The sequence below is a fragment of the Engystomops pustulosus genome, chromosome 8 (genome assembly GCF_040894005.1).
Source record: "Engystomops pustulosus chromosome 8, aEngPut4.maternal, whole genome shotgun sequence".
Taxonomy (NCBI): domain Eukaryota; kingdom Metazoa; phylum Chordata; class Amphibia; order Anura; family Leptodactylidae; genus Engystomops; species Engystomops pustulosus.
The window spans coordinates 114,377,868-114,396,362 of NC_092418.1; the positions used below are offsets into that span (position 1 = coordinate 114,377,868).

General features: G+C 45.1%; 2 protein-coding genes across 7 annotated transcripts in view; both read right to left on the bottom strand.

Moving 5' to 3' along the window:
- LOC140075885 (uncharacterized) overlaps positions 1 to 2,384 on the bottom strand; it is a 66,408-nt gene extending 64,024 nt beyond the window's left edge. For both annotated transcript variants that reach the window (XR_011849478.1, XM_072122279.1), the window contains exon 1: positions 2,267 to 2,384. The gene's annotated coding sequence lies outside the window, so the exon portion shown is untranslated. The remainder of the gene's footprint in view (positions 1 to 2,266) is intronic.
- Positions 2,385 to 9,364: 6,980 nt separating this feature from the next.
- On the bottom strand, positions 9,365 to 16,919 carry LOC140075886 (uncharacterized). Of its 5 annotated transcripts, none has more exons than XM_072122283.1 (3): positions 16,768 to 16,883; positions 15,249 to 15,528; positions 9,365 to 10,917 (listed from the first exon to the last, which is right to left on the bottom strand). In XM_072122283.1, the coding sequence occupies exon 3, from the start codon at positions 10,905 to 10,907 to the stop codon at positions 9,867 to 9,869; it is 1,041 nt and encodes a 346-aa protein (XP_071978384.1). In that variant the 5' UTR covers positions 10,908 to 10,917; positions 15,249 to 15,528; positions 16,768 to 16,883; the 3' UTR covers positions 9,365 to 9,866. The 5 variants fall into 5 exon arrangements, with proteins under 5 accessions (XP_071978384.1, XP_071978383.1, XP_071978382.1 ...); XM_072122282.1 differs by having other exon boundaries at positions 16,724 to 16,833; XM_072122281.1 differs by lacking the exon at positions 15,249 to 15,528 and having other exon boundaries at positions 16,768 to 16,919.
- Positions 16,920 to 18,495: the final 1,576 nt, after the last annotated feature.

Genomic DNA, 18,495 nt, shown 5'->3' on the forward strand with positions numbered 1-18,495 from the left:
GAAAAAATCCAGGGTTAGCAAAAAAGACTTGGAATGCCTAACCTGAAGTTATATCACAAGGCTGCTATTTTAGACATGCTAAGCGAATGCTGGGCACCGTCACTGGCACACAAATGGGTTCAAATCGAAAGCGCAGGCACGCCAGCAGGCTCTATAAGACTCCTCATGGAAAGTTTGTATATCCGCCCGATTAGGAACCAATACACCCTAGACAGTCTGAGGTACGCTATGGAAATTTGGGGAAAAGTAATAAAGGAGTAATATCTTTTAAATTAATATCATTAAAAAGTGTGGAATCAATTATACCGAACTTAAATTTAGACAAGTGGGTAAAGAGAGGCTATAGTAACGTAGACTCTATATTGAAGGATGGATATTTGAAATCATTTGAGAGGCTACAAATTGAAAGTGGATTAGAAAAAGAGACCTTTCTTGAATACTTACAGATAAAGAACGTGTTAAGGGGTATGATAGAGACACATAAGAAAAAGGGATATAGCGAATTAGATATACCTTATATACTCGAGTATAAGCCTAGTTTTTCAGCACAAAAAATGTGCTGAAAAAACCCAAACTCGGCTTATACTCGAGTCAAAAAAATAAATATATCTAAACTCACCTTTCAGGCGACCCCTGTATATCTTCTGTGCGATCTGTCCGGCAGGGTCTGGCAGGCTATATACACTGGGGCAGGGTCTGGCAGGCTATATGCACTGGGGCAGGGTCTGGCAGGCTATATACACTGTGGCAGGGGCTGGCTGGCTATATACACTGGGGCAGGGTCTGGCAGGCTATATACACTGGGGCAGGGTCTGGCAGGCTATATACACTGGGGCAGGGTCTGGCAGGCTATATACACTGGGGCAGGGTCTGGCAGGCTATATACACTGGGGCAGGGTCTGGCAGGCTATATACACTGGGGCAGGGTCTGGCAGGCTATATACACTGGGGCAGGGGCTGGCAGGCTATATACACTGGGGCAGGGTCTGGCAGGCTATATACATTGGGGCAGGGTATGGCAGGCTATATACACTGTGGCAGGGGCTGGCTGGCTATATACACTGGGGCAGGGGCTGGCAGGCTATATACACTGGGGCAGGGTCTGGCAGGCTATATACACTGGGGCAGGGTCTGGCAGGCTACATACACTGGGGCAGGGTCTGGCAGGCTATATACACTGGGGCAGGGTCTGGCAGGCTATATACACTGGGGCAGGGTCTGGCAGGCTATATACACTGGGGCAGGGTCTGGAAGGCTATATAGCTCCAAGCTCCAAAGGTTTTGGTCCGAGGTTTTTGGATTAATCTCCACCATAACAGGTGAAGCGGCCAAGCCATCCCCCCTACAAGCAGTTTTACATATAGGGGTTAACAAATTTCCTAAACAATACAGAGGAGTAATAACGCACATTTTAATAGCAGCGAGACTGTGTATAGCCAGAAAATGGAAATCCACAGATACTCCAAACATTCTAGAAGTTATAGAAAGAATTAATACACAAATGCACCACGAGATAGCCCTAACAGAGGGGTTAAAACAATGGAAGGTTAGGAAAAAGCTCTGGCAGCCATGGGAGATAAGGTTAGATGCCATCCAAATTATCGATTAAATGAAGGGGAGGAAGTGACAAAATGGGTTAAGTATGTAAAAGAGAAGTCCGGGATTGAATAAGATACGATACCGACTCCACACCAGGAGAGAATGTACTTGTTGTATTTCTCATGATGTAAATGTTTTATGTGAACTGTCTTATTGTATATTTGAATTGTATGTGAGAGGTAATCTCTATTTTGTAAGTAAAAAAAAAAAAAAAAAAATAGAAATATGTACACATAAAAGCTCCAGTTTAGCATCCATAAAAAAATACTGAAATATGAAATCTTATGAAGTCAGATTATGTCAATGCAAACAAAATGTTTCCAAAACATTAGCACGTAAAACTATATAAATCCATTAGAATTTGGTACATGTATACCTGTAATAGTAGATTCTTCACACACACTGAATGAACCTTGTAAAAATGTTGCAACTGAGCTTTAGTATCAGGGTCCAGAGCCCAGGGCTACTACCCTGGCAATGGGTTACTAGGCCAACCAATCTGTCAGTAACAATCAGCTTTTACAAAATCTACATCCTACATACCTACTAAATAATTATAGTTGCAGTGATGTATTATGGCAGCCGATGCCCATAGGTTTCCCCTGTGCCCCCTGTTATATAGCTGCAGCCTCTCCCACTCGCTGACAGTCATAGGGATCATACTCACAATGTGCGCAGTCTGGGTATGGGAAGAGTTTGGGGCTCTGCTGATATTTCTTATATACTTTTCTTATGTAACACCTGTAGCTTAGGGTGAGATCCAGACTGACTACACGGCTCCGGGCGATACATAACGCCACGTAGGGTGTCAGGGCGGTGACATCTATAACTGCTGCTGCATCTTGTGATTTCACAAGAGTAAACACATTTCATTGCTTTCTGTCGCATTGTGTAGTCTATATAATTGTGAATGGTACAAGGTACTGACCCAAAATAACAGTATTATGTATGTTGTAGGATGAATGGCATGAATTTATTGAGTATCAAAATAGTTTTTTTCATCCTTTGCAGAAAGAGATAAAAAAAATTTTATTTAGATTTATTTAGTCTGGAAAAGAGGGGACTTGATTAATTTACAGAAATATATGAATGGTCCATATTAAAAATGTGGTGGTAAGTTGTTCCAAGTTAAATCAAATCAAAAGACGAAGGGCGGAGTCTCAGTCTGGAGAAAACAAAGTTTAATCACCGGAGGCGATAGGGCTTTACTATGAGAACGGTCAATCTGTGGAATAGCCGAGCTCAGGCGCTGGTCACAGCAGGGACAGCAGAGAGCTCAGGCGCTGGTCACAGCAGGGACAGCAGAGAGCTCAGGCGCTGGTCACAGCAGGGACAGCAGAGAGCTCAGGCGCTGGTCACAGCAGGGACAGCAGAGAGCTCAGGCGCTGGTCACAGCAGGGACAGCAGAGAGCTCAGGCGCTGGTCACAGCAGGGACAGCAGAGAGCTCAGGCGCTGGTCACAGCAGGGACAGCAGAGAGCTCAGGCGCTGGTCACAGCAGGGACAGCAGAGAGCTCAGGCGCTGGTCACAGCAGGGACAGCAGAGAGCTCAGGAGCAGAGCACAGCAGGGACAGCAGAGAGCTCAGGCGCTGGTCACAGCAGGGACAGCAGAGAGCTCAGACGCTGGTCACAGCAGGGACAGCAGAGAGCTCAGGCGCTGGTCACAGCAGGGACAGCAGAGAGCTCAGGCGCTGGTCACAGCAGGGACAGCAGAGAGCTCAGGCGCTGGTCACAGCAGGGACAGCAGAGAGCTCAGGCGCTGGTCACAGCAGGGACAGCAGAGAGCTCGGGAGCAGAGCACAGCAGGGACAGCAGAGAGCTCAGGCGCTGGTCACAGCAGGGACAGCAGAGAGCTCAGGCGCACAGCACAGCAGGTACAGCAGAGAGCTCAGGCACTGGTCACAGCAGGGACAGCAGAGAGCTCAGGCGCTGGTCACAGCAGGGACAGCAGAGAGCTCAGGAGCAGAGCACAGCAGGGACAGCAGAGAGCTCAGGCGCTGGTCACAGCAGGGACAGCAGAGAGCTCAGGCGCTGGTCACAGCAGGGACAGCAGAGAGCTCAGGCGCTGGTCACAGCAGGGACAGCAGAGAGCTCAGGCGCTGGTCACAGCAGGGACAGCAGAGAGCTCAGGCGCTGGTCACAGCAGGGACAGCAGAGAGCTCAGGCGCTGGTCACAGCAGGGACAGCAGAGAGCTCAGGCGCTGGTCACAGCAGGGACAGCAGAGAGCTCAGGCGCTGGTCACAGCAGGGACAGCAGAGAGCTCAGGAGCAGAGCACAGCAGGGACAGCAGAGAGCTCAGGCGCTGGTCACAGCAGGGACAGCAGAGAGCTCAGACGCTGGTCACAGCAGGGACAGCAGAGAGCTCAGGCGCTGGTCACAGCAGGGACAGCAGAGAGCTCAGGAGCAGAGCAGAGCACAGCAGGGACAGCAGAGAACTTCAAGAAGGGTCTAGATGCCTTTTTACACCTAAATATCATTGAATTGAAATGTTATATAGAATTGTTTCCCCTAAATCCCTTCCTCATCCAAACCCTTCCCTTCCTTGGTTGAACTATGTGTCTTGTTTCAACCGTATAAACTATGTAAGATAAACAATATATGCAATAATTTATAGTAATGTTCCCCAACCACCGGTCCGCGGCCCAAAACCGGGCCGTGGAACACCTGGTTTCCGGGCCACAGTCTTCTGTTCCTTTACTTAATTTCCATGTTAAAGCATCATATCTGCTGACAATAGAACCATGCATTACTGCAGAAGAGAAGTGAAGGAAGAGAAGACTGCTGCAGGGGAATGAGGAAGGTGAATTTTGTTTTTTGAGTTCGGCTCGGAAAGGGGATATTGGAAGCAGAGAGTTGGGGCAGCTAAAGGAAAGGGGACATGGGAGGAAGGCATGATCCAGGAAAGGAAACTTTGGAGCGGGCATGCTACAGGAATTGGGACAATATAAGTGGGGGGTGCTTCTTCAGGAAATGGGACAACATAAGCTAGGCACACAGCGAGTTATGGTGAGGCATGCAAACATACACCAGACCGCATCCCCCCACCCACCGGTTCCTGGAGAAAATGTATGTTTACAACCGGTCCCTAGGCAAAAAAATATTGGAAACCACTGATTTATGGGCAACCTAAAATGAGACCATCAAAAAAATATAACTTTTGTAGCAAAAAAAAACAAGCCCTGGAACCTCAGAGCCTCAAAGCCGGCCGGCCTATGGAGTGGGCGGAGTGGTCCTGGGAAGAGGCAGCGCCTTGAACTGCCTCCTCATGAATACACCGGACTGCTTGATCGTGGTCTGGCATTCCTATTGTACTTCGCAGCAGTGTTTGCTAGCGTTATTGGAGGGTTCCGATAAAGCTAGCAGCTCCTAGTGATTTTTTTATGGGTGACAGGTCCTCTTTAACTGCCTAATGGGTTAATGAAGTGCTGACTGGGTCCAAGGCACAAAGCACTTTGACTCTGGTTGGAGATCCAACCAGGCTTGGGGGAAACCACTCCTTGCCTCCAGTTATTTCCTACTCCACTTCCACCTTTACTACTTACTGATCCAGTCAGCGCAGTGCCTCCACCACCAGTTTTAACTGAGCAATAGGCAAAGAGCGTTAGACCATGCTGAAACTCATCTGTTTGAGCCAAAGACTACACCGTCCAGGAGATGGGATCGGGAGCAGACAGTGAACCTCAAGCCTGGCAAGTTGGACTATGACCAAAACCTTGTACCAACCTTGGGCCCAGACAGGTTGTCGCACATCCCTTGCCTATGTGCTCAGCTTGGTGGCGCAAAGGTTCCTGACCAATTACACAGAAATTGCTGGGGCTGCTGCATAAAGTGCATGCCATGTCTGTGCATCTTCAGCGGCCCCATCCTGCTGCTGCTCGCCTACCCTCACTGCAGAGAAACTTCAGCCTTCCCACCCAGCACTTCAGCGCATAACCAACAATGACTCCGCCTCCATAAGGTACATTTGTGGCATGATGCAGTGATTCCAATACCAATATGGTCAACGCTGATGTCTCATCATCATCAGCACTACCATCCCTATCCTTTGCTGTTACAAAAAAACCTTCAGACTATGAGATAGGATGTAATGGTGGCACAGGAGGGAGCAGAGGAGGAGGTGCTGTCAGGCAAGTTTCTTGAATATGTTATTATTTGGTGCCACCAACTGCCAGCAGATAGTAACCACACCTGCAGTATAATAGTATCACGCCTATCACTAAAGGTTTAATGTGTGATGTGTTGGTTTTGATGTTGCAACATTTGTAATCCTTTTTGCAGAATCTGGGATGGTGATTGGTTGAGTAAACTCAGCATGCATTGCAGTGAGCTTCTGCAAGAGTCTATGAATATAAGCTCAGAGAGAGTTCTGTCAGTCAGTCTCCCTTTAGAGGAATAATCCTCTCCTATGGCTGCATCTCTATGTATTAATACCACAGAGACTGCCACCTTGCTGCCCAAGCAGCAGAGCCAATCTGTCTCCTACTAGGCAGCCCCTGACCACTGGACTAGGGCTGACGTATGCTCTAAATGTTGGATACACAACTAACCTGGATACACAACTAACCGCCTTGTGTGTGCCTGCAGAGAGGAACTTTTACAGCCTGTTACCTGCTGCTTCGTTGGACTATGTGCTATTAAAAACACTATTGGGGAAATTTATCAGAAGTGTCGGAGCAGAACTGTTCTATGGCAACCAATCAAAGTTCAGGTTTTATTTCCCCACAGATTTTAAAATATTAAAGCTGAGCTCTGACTGGTTTCTTTGGGCAACTACAAAAGTTTTTGTACAAGATTTCTGTCTCCACGTGTGATCCCTGGCTGCTGCTACTAACACTCTGGGCCACCCCTTCACATCTGCCCTGGGATCTATCACTACACATACTGTACAATGGGAGTGCCCCGGGGGAATCCCTTCACTATACTGCAGCCTTCCCCTCTCCTTGCCTTCTTCAGCATTACTGGCTGGTGGTGTCATCACCAACAAGAAGATCCACCTGTCCACATGGACATCCTCACACTCGTAAAGATTAACCAGTGTAGTGAGTGCAGGCTACCCCTTCCACTCGCACCGCTGAATCACCTCCAACTCCTCCTCCCATTGGACCTCTGACACCTGTTTCTAAATTAATATTTTATGTTTTTTAATTACATTTTTAATCTCTAAATTTAATATTAGAATTATTTCGGATATTGTTATTTTAAGTACCTTGTATACTCGAGTATAAGCCTAGTTTTTCAGCACAAAAAATGTGCTGAAAACCCCAAACTCGGCTTATACTCGAGTCAAAAAAATAAATATATCTAAACTCACCTTTCCGGCGAGCCCTGTATATCTTCTGTGCGATCTGTCCGGCAGCGACGGAAGGCTATATACACTGGGGCAGGGTCTGGCAGGCTATATACACTGGGGCAGGGTCTGGCAGGCTATATACACTGGGGCAGGGTCTGGCAGGCTATATACACTGGGGCAGGGTCTAACAGGCTATATACACTGGGGCAGGGTCTGGCAGGCTATATACACTGGGGCAGGGGCTGGCAGGCTATATACACTGGGGCAGGGTCTGGCAGGCTATATACATTGGGGCAGGGTCTGGCAGGCTATATACACTGGGGCAGGGTCTGGCAGGCTATATACACTGGGGCAGGGTCTGGCAGGCTATATACACTGGGGCAGGGTCTAACAGGCTATATACACTGGGGCAGGGTCTGGCAGGCTATATACACTGGGGCAGGGTCTGAAAGGCTATATACACTGGGGCAGGGTCTGGCAGGCTATATACACTGGGGAAGGGTCTGGTAGGCTATATACACTGGGGCAGGGGCTGGCAGGCTATATACACTGGGGCAGGGTCTGAAAGGCTATATACACTGGGGAAGGGTCTGGTAGGCTATATACACTGGGGCAGGGTCTGGCAGGCTATATACACTGGGACAGGGGCTGGCTCGCTATATACACTGGGGCACGGGCTGTATGGCTATATACACTGGGGCAGGGGCTGGATGGCTATATACTGGGGAGGCTGTGACCAATGCATTTCCCACCCTCGGCTTATACTCGAGTCAATAGGTTTTACCAGTATTTTGTGGTAAAATTAGGGGCCTTGGCTTATACTCGGGTCGGCTTATACTCGAGTATATACGGTAGTTTCCCTAGCCCAAGTTTTGCAAGGCAATTGCACTGTGAAAATAACTGCAGCTGGATACCAATAACATCTTGTTTATTTATTTTAAATTTTTTTTTTATTATTATTTATTTCTTTGTTTCATTTTTTAGTTTTTGTTAATATTTAATGCACTTTCCCCTTTCTAGGAAGCGCTGGAAACTCATCTCTGCTCAGTAATATAGAACCATCCAGTGGAGATTTTCTGGATATGGATTCTGTTGAAGTCCATGCTTCAGTCATTTATAGATGAAAATATGCAAAGTTTTCCAGAATGGTACAAGGAAAACCACGCCTCTTTTAGCTACCTTTATAGATGGAAGACAACTTATAGCGGTACACGCTTTTTTATGCTCAGTTGTACAGCGCCATCAAGTGGAGAGTTATGGATCAGGAAATTAAATGTATGTATTTGCTGCGATTATTGCTGGATTCTGCAAATTTCAGATTCTATTGAAGAGGTTCTACTGTGGTTCTGGTCCACCTGATATTCTTTTCCCCGGTTCTAATCATCTATCGGCCGAGATTCTGACATGTTGTCGTTTCACAAAAGAGAATGACTTTTCTCCAGCCTCGTACATTTTCTGGCTAACATGGACAGAATTTGGGTTTGCTGATAAATCTTCTGTAGTTTGTAGATATCAGAGAGCATGGTATGAACTACTATGTATATGGCGGCTGTAGTATGACTGCGGTAAGGTTCTGCCATGGATACTCAGAGTTCTTGGAGTGTCCTAGGTAATTAACTTCTGAAAGAGAGTTCATACTGACGCGCAGGTCTCTTACTATACATATAAACCGGTTCCCAGCTGTGTATCTCCTCCAACTATAGAAAAATATGATTTTATACAAAGTCATTATAGCATCAGAATCAGTGGCGTAACTAGAAGCTGATGGGCCCCATTGCAAAGTCTGTGCCGGGCCCCCGACTATAATATATGGCTTATAGTAATAGTCTTTTCATATGGGAAAGTGACACCATAAGGGCCCCCTAAACCTCTTGGGCCCGGGTGCGACTGCAACCTCTGCACCCCCTAAAGTTACACCCCCGATCAGAATATGTCCTTTTAATGAAATCTCCACAAGAATGGGACACCCGCCCCCCCAGGTTAATAGATCTGCAGGTGGAGGTCTATCACACTCTCGTTCATCTGGCTTCCAAATGCCATAGGGAATGTATGGAGTCTGAACCCTTAGGAGGGATTATAGTCATCTCTTGATTTTATCACTCGCATAGTTTAGGCGGGAAAATTTTCCCGCCTAAACTTGTTGCCACCCTGGTAAAGGTCTACCGGTATTGATTGGGTTATTAGCCAATGGTACCTGTCACCGGGAAGAGATCTGATGTGTACGTCACCCTTTCCTAAAGAAATCCTGATCATCGGGACCTGCATCGCCCTCCTTCCCTTCCCATATCTGTGTTATAATTCACGTGTCCATTCTGGCTCTGCTTCATCAGTTTACTTTGCCCTAAGTTTATTACACTTTCAGAATATTAGTTTAGTTTTTACAAAGTTCTGTTTTGTATGGAAGTAAAGACCATGTCCCGTATGGTTGCTGTTGGGTTTCTTCTATGAATATAATAAAGTGACACAACCGCAGGTTCAAGCTTCATTATATATTGATTGTTTTATTCCCCAATTCTCACCAGTGTTACAGAGAAGCTGATCATAAAAATTGCTATTCACATTATTACATTTTAGTATGTAATATTTTCATTTTTGCCATTTAATATAATAACAGACATTTGGAGGCATAGCAGAAGCACATATTACAGTGAGGGGGCTACACAGCGATGGATCTACCTCACACCGGTGGCCATTATCCCATTCTCCATTTCAAGGGATGAGAAAGTATTAAGACTTGTCCATATCTCACTAACATTATGAAAGGAAACCCTAAGCAGATGTACATTGCCCGTGACTTAGGGTTGTAAGCTAACTTTAGCTAGGCCTCATTTGATCTAGGCCCGATAGCAGTAGCCATGGTTACCTATATAGTATTAACACAGTGTAGACTAAGTATAGTGTCTAATGATAACCATATTTAGCCTATGGGCATGGTAGCTGCAGCTAGTCAAAAAACATCAGCCAGACATTGCTAGATTATGAACAATTTGCTGATGGGGGTAATGGGACATCAGTTGGGGGGCAGGGTTTACCCAAAATTCTCATGTCACGGCAGTACAGCACAGGCTGCTTTCCCAGACAAAGCTGATAGGCCCAGATGTAGATCTTCTCATTGGGTTGCAGAGTAACATTGATGGTCTCCTCAGTTTCTGTGGCTTCACTCCAATTTTCCTTTTCAGTGTTGACACTGGATCCACCATATTCACCGGTCATTGAGAACTGGCTTTTGCAGATTAACTTTGTCAAACCACCAGTTTCTGCTGAGACGGTTACGGACACCTTCCAGTTGTGCTCTATAGTACACATCATCTCTTTTTCATATCCGGACTTCTTGGTGACCTTCTTCTCCCACTGTACAGGAGTCTTGGAATCATTGACGATGGTCTTGATACAAACCCATTCACCATAAGCCGGGCCCTTGCTAACACCGACTCCCCCTGGCAGGAAGTTGATGACACTTGGATGGAAGGAGAAGGTCTCAGTATTGGTGTTTTCATGGAAGTTGGTGCTTCTTACATACTGGATCCCCCATTCATCATGAGGCTTCACAAAGTAATAGTAATCTTCAGTACCAAAGTAATACAGGCCATTCTTACAGTTGGGGTGCAGAGAATATTCTTCACTATCTTCATCCTTGTTCATGTTCTTGGTTTTACGATAAACGCCTCGGCTCAGGTAGATGATATAGAAGCTATCCCAAGCTGACAGGTAGAAGTCTCCTCCTTGGCAGTTTGGGTGTAAGGTGTAAACGACGGAGTCTTCATCCGTGTTCATGTTTTTCACTCGACGATAATAATTCCCCTTGATAACGTAGAATAGATCATCTTTATGAGCCAAATAATGATCTCCGTCTCTACAAGCAGGATGAAGGCTGAAGATCTCCAGATTTTCGCCTTTGTTGAAGTTGGTTGATCTCATGTAACAAGCAAGATCTGATCGGACAATGTAATAATATTTTCCGACCCCACAGAAATCCACACCTTTGGCCTTGTTCTTAGGGAGAATTTTTCCACCCATGATTGTGATCCTAAATGGGAGAAAAGTACATAAATTTAAGACAAACATCATTGTATACAGAAGCCGGATTGTATTATGAATCAATGAATCATTATCATATTCAGCTGTCTGGCTTATTCATGAGTGGGAGGCGCAGCCACACCCCCAGTGCTTGACTGACAGCCTGTAAAACGATGTGACACTCCTGGTGCTGATTGCTTCCCTATACTTCCTGGAGGTGGTGGCCACACTCCCTAAAGCCGTGTGTATAGCAGAACATGTCAGGTACTTGTGTAGCTGATGTCTGTGTCTCACACATGTGTATAGCAGAACATGTCAGGTACTTGTGTAGCTGATGTCTGTGTCTCACACATGTGTATAGCAGAACATGTCAGGTACTTGTGTAGCTGATGTCTGTGTCTCACACATGTGTATAGCAGAACATGTCAGGTACTTGTGTAGCTAATGTCTGTGTCTCACACATGAGTATAGCATAACATGTCAGGTACTTTTGTAGCTGATGTATGTTTCACACATGTGTATAGCAGAACATGTCAGGCACTTGTGTAGCTGATGTCTGTGTCTCTCACATGTGTATAGCAGACCATTTCAGGTACTTGTGTAGCTGATGTCTGTGTCTCACACATGTGTATAGCAGAACATGTCAGGTACTTGTGTAGCTAATGTCTGTGTCTCACACATGTGAATAGCAGAACATGTCAGGCACTTGTGTAGCTGATGTATGTTTCACACATGTGTATAGCAGAACATGTCAGGCACTTGTGTAGCCGATGTATGTTTCACACATGTGTATAGGAGGAGAGAACATGTCAGGTACTTGTGTAGCTGATGTCTGTGTCTCTCACATGTGCATAGCAGAACATGTCAGGTACTTGTGTAGCTGATGTCTGTGTCTCACACATGTGTATAAGAGGAGAGAACATGTCAGGTACTTGTGTAGCTAATGTCTGTGTCTCACACATGTGTATAGCAGAACATGTCAGGTACTTGTGTAGCTGATGTCTGTGTCTCACACATGTGTATAGCAGACCATGTCAGGTAATTGTGTGGCTGATGTCTGTGTCTCACACATGTGAATAGCAGAACATGTCAGGTATTTGTGTAGCTGATGTCTGTATCTCTCACATGTGTATAGCAGAACATGTCAGGCATTTGTGTAGCTGATGTCTGGTTATCACACATGTGTATAGCATAACATGTCAGGTACTTGTGTAGCTGATGGCTGTATCTCTCACATGTGTATAGCAGAACATGTCAGGTGCTTGTGTAGCTGATGCCTGGGTCTCACACATGTGTATAGCAGAACATGTCAGGTAATTGTGTAGCTGATGTCTGTGTCTCACACATGTGTATAGCATAACATGTCAGGTACTTGTGTAGCTGATGTCTGTGTCTCACACATTTGTATAGGAGAACATGTCAGGTACTTGTGTAGCTGATGTCTGTGCCTCACACATGTGTATAGCAGAACATGTCAGGTACTTGTGTAGCTGATGTTTGTGTCTCACATGTGTATAGCAGAACATGTCAGGTACTTGTGTAGCTGATGTCTGTGTCTCTCACATGTGTATAGCAGAACATGTCAGGTACTTGTGTAGCTCATGTCTGTGCCTCACACATGTGTATAGCAGAACATGGCAGGTACTTGTGTCTGCTGATGTCTGTGCCTCACACATGTATATAGCAGAACATGTCAGGTACTTGTGTAGCTGATGTTTGTGTCTCACATGTGTATAGCAGAACATGTCAGGTACTTATGTAGCTGATGTCTGTGTCTCTCACATGTGTATAGCAGAACATGTCAGGTACTTTTGTAGCTGATGTCTGTGTTTCCCATGTGTATAGCAGAACATGTCAGGCACTTGTGTAGCTGATGTCTGTGTCTCACATGTGTATAGCAGAACATGTCAGGTACTTGTGTAGCTGATGTCTGTGTCTGACATGTGTATAGCAGACCAGGTCAGGTACTTGTGTAGCTGATGTTTGTGTCTCACACATGTATGTAGGAGAATACAGCAGGTCATCCATTACACATAGACATGAACAGGGGGAGGGGTTATAGGGGTGACATTTTCTGTCTCCATGTGACCAGCCTCATTTACCTAATAAAGAAAAGCTGATTTTAAAATGATTAATGTATGAATTGACTAGATAAAGGCTGGGATGAATCATTGTGAGCTGCTCTAACAAGTAGTGGTGAAAGGACTAGTGATAGAGACCTGATGACAGGTGTCCTTTAAAGGGAACCTGTTACCAGGCACCTCATTTTCATTAGAGACAGATTGTAAAAGCCCATTACACCTGCAGTGCACATCTGCCTCTCCGCCTTTTCTAAGCATTGGCATCACAATATAATTGTGTGTTATAACTTACCTTGCACCCTGACAAAATCCTGGGGTAGTCACAGAGGCTGGGCTTTGGTTTGGATGCATTTCAAAAAACAACATGTGACTTGTCTGAGCTGCAGGCTGCCTCCATCTTTGTGCTCCTGTACAGCTTGTCCCTCCCACACTGATGTCAACACATCAGGCTGTGACCTCTAAGCAGGAAGCAACAGGAAGAGCTATACAGGAGCACAAAGGTGGGGGCTAAGATCTGAGGAGTGAGTAACACAGACAAGGCACATGTTGTTTTTTGAAATGCATCCAACTAAAGCCCAACTTCTGTGACTACCCCAGGATTTTTTCAGGGTGCAAGGTAAGTTATAACACACAATTATATTGTAATGCAAATGCTTAGAAAAGGCAGAAATACATATTTGCACTGCAGGTGTCATGGGCTTCTGCAACCCGTCTTTAGTGAAAATGAGGTCCTTGGTGACAGGTTCCTTGGTGCTCCAAGCAAGTTTTTTATTTTGTGAAGATCAGACAAAAACATAAAATCTACATCAAAACTATCATGATGAACCAGGCACATTTACTCAGATCCAGACACCGTGACTGTGGGATCTTCTTATATTGTTACAATTATGCGAATGAGCCTGGAGGACTGCTCAGTACTGTAGCTTCTTCCACCTCCCAATGTTTGAGATTACAGCATGCAGTAAGAGGAGGAAGTGCTGAGGGAATAGAGGAGAAGGGGAGAGCGTGTGTTCCTAATTCTATATACCAGTGGTGGCGAACCTATGGCACGGGTGCCAGAGGCGGCACTCCGATCTCTTTCTGTGGGCACCCGGGCCATTGCCCCAGGACACCAGACAGGACTCAAAGAATTTTACTGCAGTTCCAAGCAACTTAAAAGATGCTGCTTGGGACTGTAGGAAGAGGGAGAATGTGTAGACAGAGACGAATTATCTTTGGAGAAGCTACTGCTGGCCCCATTGGTTCTCTGTGTAGAGAGGGATACTGGATAGCAATGATGCAAATTTTCCCTCCTTCTTTCTACTGTGTTGGTGTCCTCAGGAGCCCAGTATGAGTGAAAGTTGTTCAGGGAGCAATAAATTACTGCTTTAATTTTTGGTTGGCACCTCACGATAAATGAGGGAGGTTTGGGGTTGCAGTTTGGGCACTCGGTCGCTAAAAGGTTCGCCATCACTGCTATATACTATGTCTTCATGGGCTGTTTGTCCTGTAGTGTATGACTTTCTTTCCAAAAAAAATGCCTTATGGCAAATACAGCATTGGTGGAGACATAACTCCGTGCTAAACATACAGGTCCAGATGTAACAGACATGGAAATATTATTGCTTTCTTTTCGTAACTGATAGGCAGCCAATTAGACCCTGCTTATGGCAGAATCTAGTAGGTATCTTTGAAGTAAAGACTTGGGGGTCTTCAGTAGGTCCAGGGGTGGACTGGCCATATGACCCATTGGGGGAAATCCAGGTGGGCCGACAGGGGGGGGGCTGGCTATATACAGGAGGGACAGACTGTATACTGGGGGGGACTGGTTGGCAGTGTTATATGGCATAGTATTTATCGGAGAAGGTATTGTAGTAGTTTTTTGTGTATATATAATAAGTCAGTATTAAGTTTTGTTTTTTTAAAATAGAAGTATAATTCCTGTGTAAGGGAGGCAGTGCAAGTCTCCTCTCCGCTGTACATGTTGATTTAGACCATCTATAAACACTTTGGGGCAGATTTATCAAGTGTCTGAAAAAGTGAGAATATTTCCAGTTGCCCATGGCAACAAATCACAGCTCAGCTTTCATTTTACCAGCGCCCGTGAATATGTTAAAGGAAAGCTGTGATTGGTTCCACAGCTGTCCTGCCTTGCAGACAATACTCCACAATTGTAAAATACTGACCTCTGCCATTCAACCATTTAGAAGCGTTACCCTCCATATCAGCGCTCCCTGTGCATTGCTAAGTTAGGAAGGACAGGATCCATCTTGTACATTACCTATTTATTGTGCAGATGCTAGACAGACGTAGTATAATGAGCCCTCTTCATCGCAGCAAAGACCCATCGCTATCACCCGCGGTCGGTGCTTGCACCGATCGCGGGGGTTAACCTTTTCTCTGTCGCCGTTGGCACTTAGAACATGGCGCTGCATGGGCATCCCCACGATTCTTCTATTCGTCGTTCCCCCCGAACGTCATCGGGGGGGCGGCGATCGGTTGCCATGACAGCCTCTTCATCAGGTCTTCGTCAGATGAATCACATGCAAAAATGCCATATACTGCAATACAGTTGTGTACAGTTAATGTACCCTAGAGGGTCTAAGAAATAGTGGGGGGGAAAAAAGTTTAAAAAAAAGTAAAAAAAAAATTAATAAAATAATAAAATTTCAAATCACCCCCCTTTCCCTAGAACTAATATAAAAAATAATAAACAGTAAAAATCAAAAACCGATCAGGTATCGTTGCGTCCCAAAAAGCACGATCTATCAAAATATAAAAATGGTTACGGCCGGCGGTCACCTCCGAGATGGGAAATGGCGCCCAAATGTCCGAAACGCGACTTTTACACCTTTTTACATCACATAAAAAATGTAATAAAAAATTATCAGAATGTCACACAGACCTCAAAATGGTAGCAATGAAAACGTCGGCTCATTTCACAAAAAAAATTACCCCTCCCCCAGCTCCAAAGTATGAAAAAGTTATTAGCGTCGGAGGATGGCACATTTTTAAAAAAAATTTTTGTACACATTTGTGGAATTTTTGTTAATGTATTAAAAAATGTACTATAAAACCGGAATAAATCTGGTATCACCGCAATTGTACGAGCCAAAGAATAAAGCTGAGGTGTTATTTGGAGCGAAGAGTGAAAGTCCTAAAAATTGAGCCCACAAGAACGTGACACACGTGCAGTTTTTTTTTTTTTTTCAATTTTTCCACATTTGGAATTTTTTTCCAGCTTCCCAGTACACGGCAGGGAATAATAAATAGCATCAAAGGAAAGTAAAATTTGTTACGCACAAAATAAGCCCCCAACACAGCTCTGTACACAGAAAAAGGAAAAAGTTATGGATTTTTGAAGGTGGAGAAAGAGAAATGAGCGGAAAAAAAACCCTGCATCCTTAAGGGGTTAAGTTATGTTATGTATCATACTGTCTAAATGTATCACATGTAATAGCATCTGCTGCAAGTGGTCACTAATATAGTAGCAGAAGTAGCCAAGCCTATTGTGCAGCCGATGTATCTAAGCCCACCATGTTGGATACAGTCTTAGATAACCAGAATGCTCTACACTAGAACATAAACTATTAGAGACATAAACTTTACATATTACTACATTGTGGCATCAGGAAAGTTACTAAAAATGCTAAACATTGTATCCAACTACTGGAGAGAGATAGAAAATACATGTGAGATGCTGGACAGATAGAAGGCAGTGTGTGTCATATATAGGAATATATTCGCAGATTTTACCCAAGTTGATGATTTTCGTAGTATCTGGCAGGGATGATACTCACAGAGTGCAGTCAGGATATGGAGAGGAGTAGTCGCTCTGTACCTACAGTCCTATGTCCCCTCTTTATATACTATTCTGATATAACACCTATTGCTTAGGGCGATGTCATGGGAGCCCCACCTTACATGATCACTGGCCAGAGACGTGTGTGACCATGTAAGATGCCATCTTTGATATAACACAGAAACACACGGCTCCAGGCAATGTGATGCCCTATATTATCAGACAACGCTTAGTAATGTTGCCTAATCCTGATGTCAGCACCAAATGCACCGCCCGGGGCTATAGGTTTCTTATCAGCCGCACCTAAGTAAGAGGTGGGAGAACCTATGGTTAGTGGAGCCAGAGCTAATGAAGGCTGTCGTGTCTTGTCTTGGGTTTGTTTACTAACCTATTTACACCGGTACAGGTTATTACTTCTCTAGAGGATCCTATATGATCCTGCTTAGGCTTCAGAGTTAGAGATAAGTGGAGCACAGTCTCCTCCACTTTGTGCGCAGGGCAGTAGCGGATAATATAGGCGGTTTGGCTGTAGCCCTCTAGGGGGTCCATGGACACCCAAACTAGCCACCAAATTTCATACTCAGAAGGACCTTCACCCATAAAACCTGTATGTATCTATATTATATATGTTTCTGCTCTTAATACACATGAAGGTCCTCTAAAAGGTCCTGAAACCGCAGCTTGAAAGCAGCAGAAGGGCCTCATCCTCCATTCCCCAAGAAGCTGATTCTATAACCAGATGTAGGAAGCGACTCTAGATTTGTAGGGGCAATAATATTCATACACCCCAGAGTCCATGGTGGTCTTATTCCATCCCTTGTGTAGTGTATAGGAGACAACATAGCAGCTAGTCTCCAGCCTCCTCCTCCGAGACATCTGAGAATAAGGGATCGAGGCTGCAGAGAGAGAGATGTGTGAAGAAGATCGATGCTGGCGAGGGTTGGCACAAAGGGAGCCTCAGCTCTTACTGCCTTGGGCCAGGTCACCATTACATTAAAGGGGGATTCCCACGAAGACAAGTTTCTTATATGTTCTCAGGAGTCAGGTTAACAAAATAATAACAGTGAATTAGAGAATGTGTTAACAAAAATACATCATTTCACAGATATAAGTCCAACCTGTCTCTATCAGTCCTGCTGTATACAATTTCAGTTGCTCCTAGACAGGACCCTGTAACTTCTGACTTTAGGGTCGGCTTCCATATTGGAATCCTTTGTGACGGCCGTGCTGCTGAGTTTGTGTCGCTCTACGCTGTGCCTGTAGCCCCGCCCCCTGCACGGAGCTTACACTGATCACTTCCTGCCAGCACATCCTGAGGAAGGAGAAGCTGCAAACTACAAGCAGATAGGTGATCCGGGGAAGGGGGAGGCAGGCACATATCTGGGAGAGCACAGATGGAGCAGAGCTAAAAGTGTAAAAGCCTCTGCCAGTCTGTATCAGTCATGTCTCTGTGTAATCTCATGCATCCCTGATCCGTCTCGTCTCTCTAGGTGTTAGTACAACGCCAGAAGCCGGATGAAAGTGTATATACACCTGTACCCTGATAATCTAACTACACTGTCATCCCACAAAACTAGATGAATCATAATGTTTCTACTTAGAGAGTCCCCGCCCACACCCTGGGATTTTGCACTGAGCAGCCTAGAGAGTGATCGGAGCTAAAACAGCAATAGGAGTAAAATTGTAACGCAAGGGGTTAAAATGATCTTTACTTTGTAGACTTCAC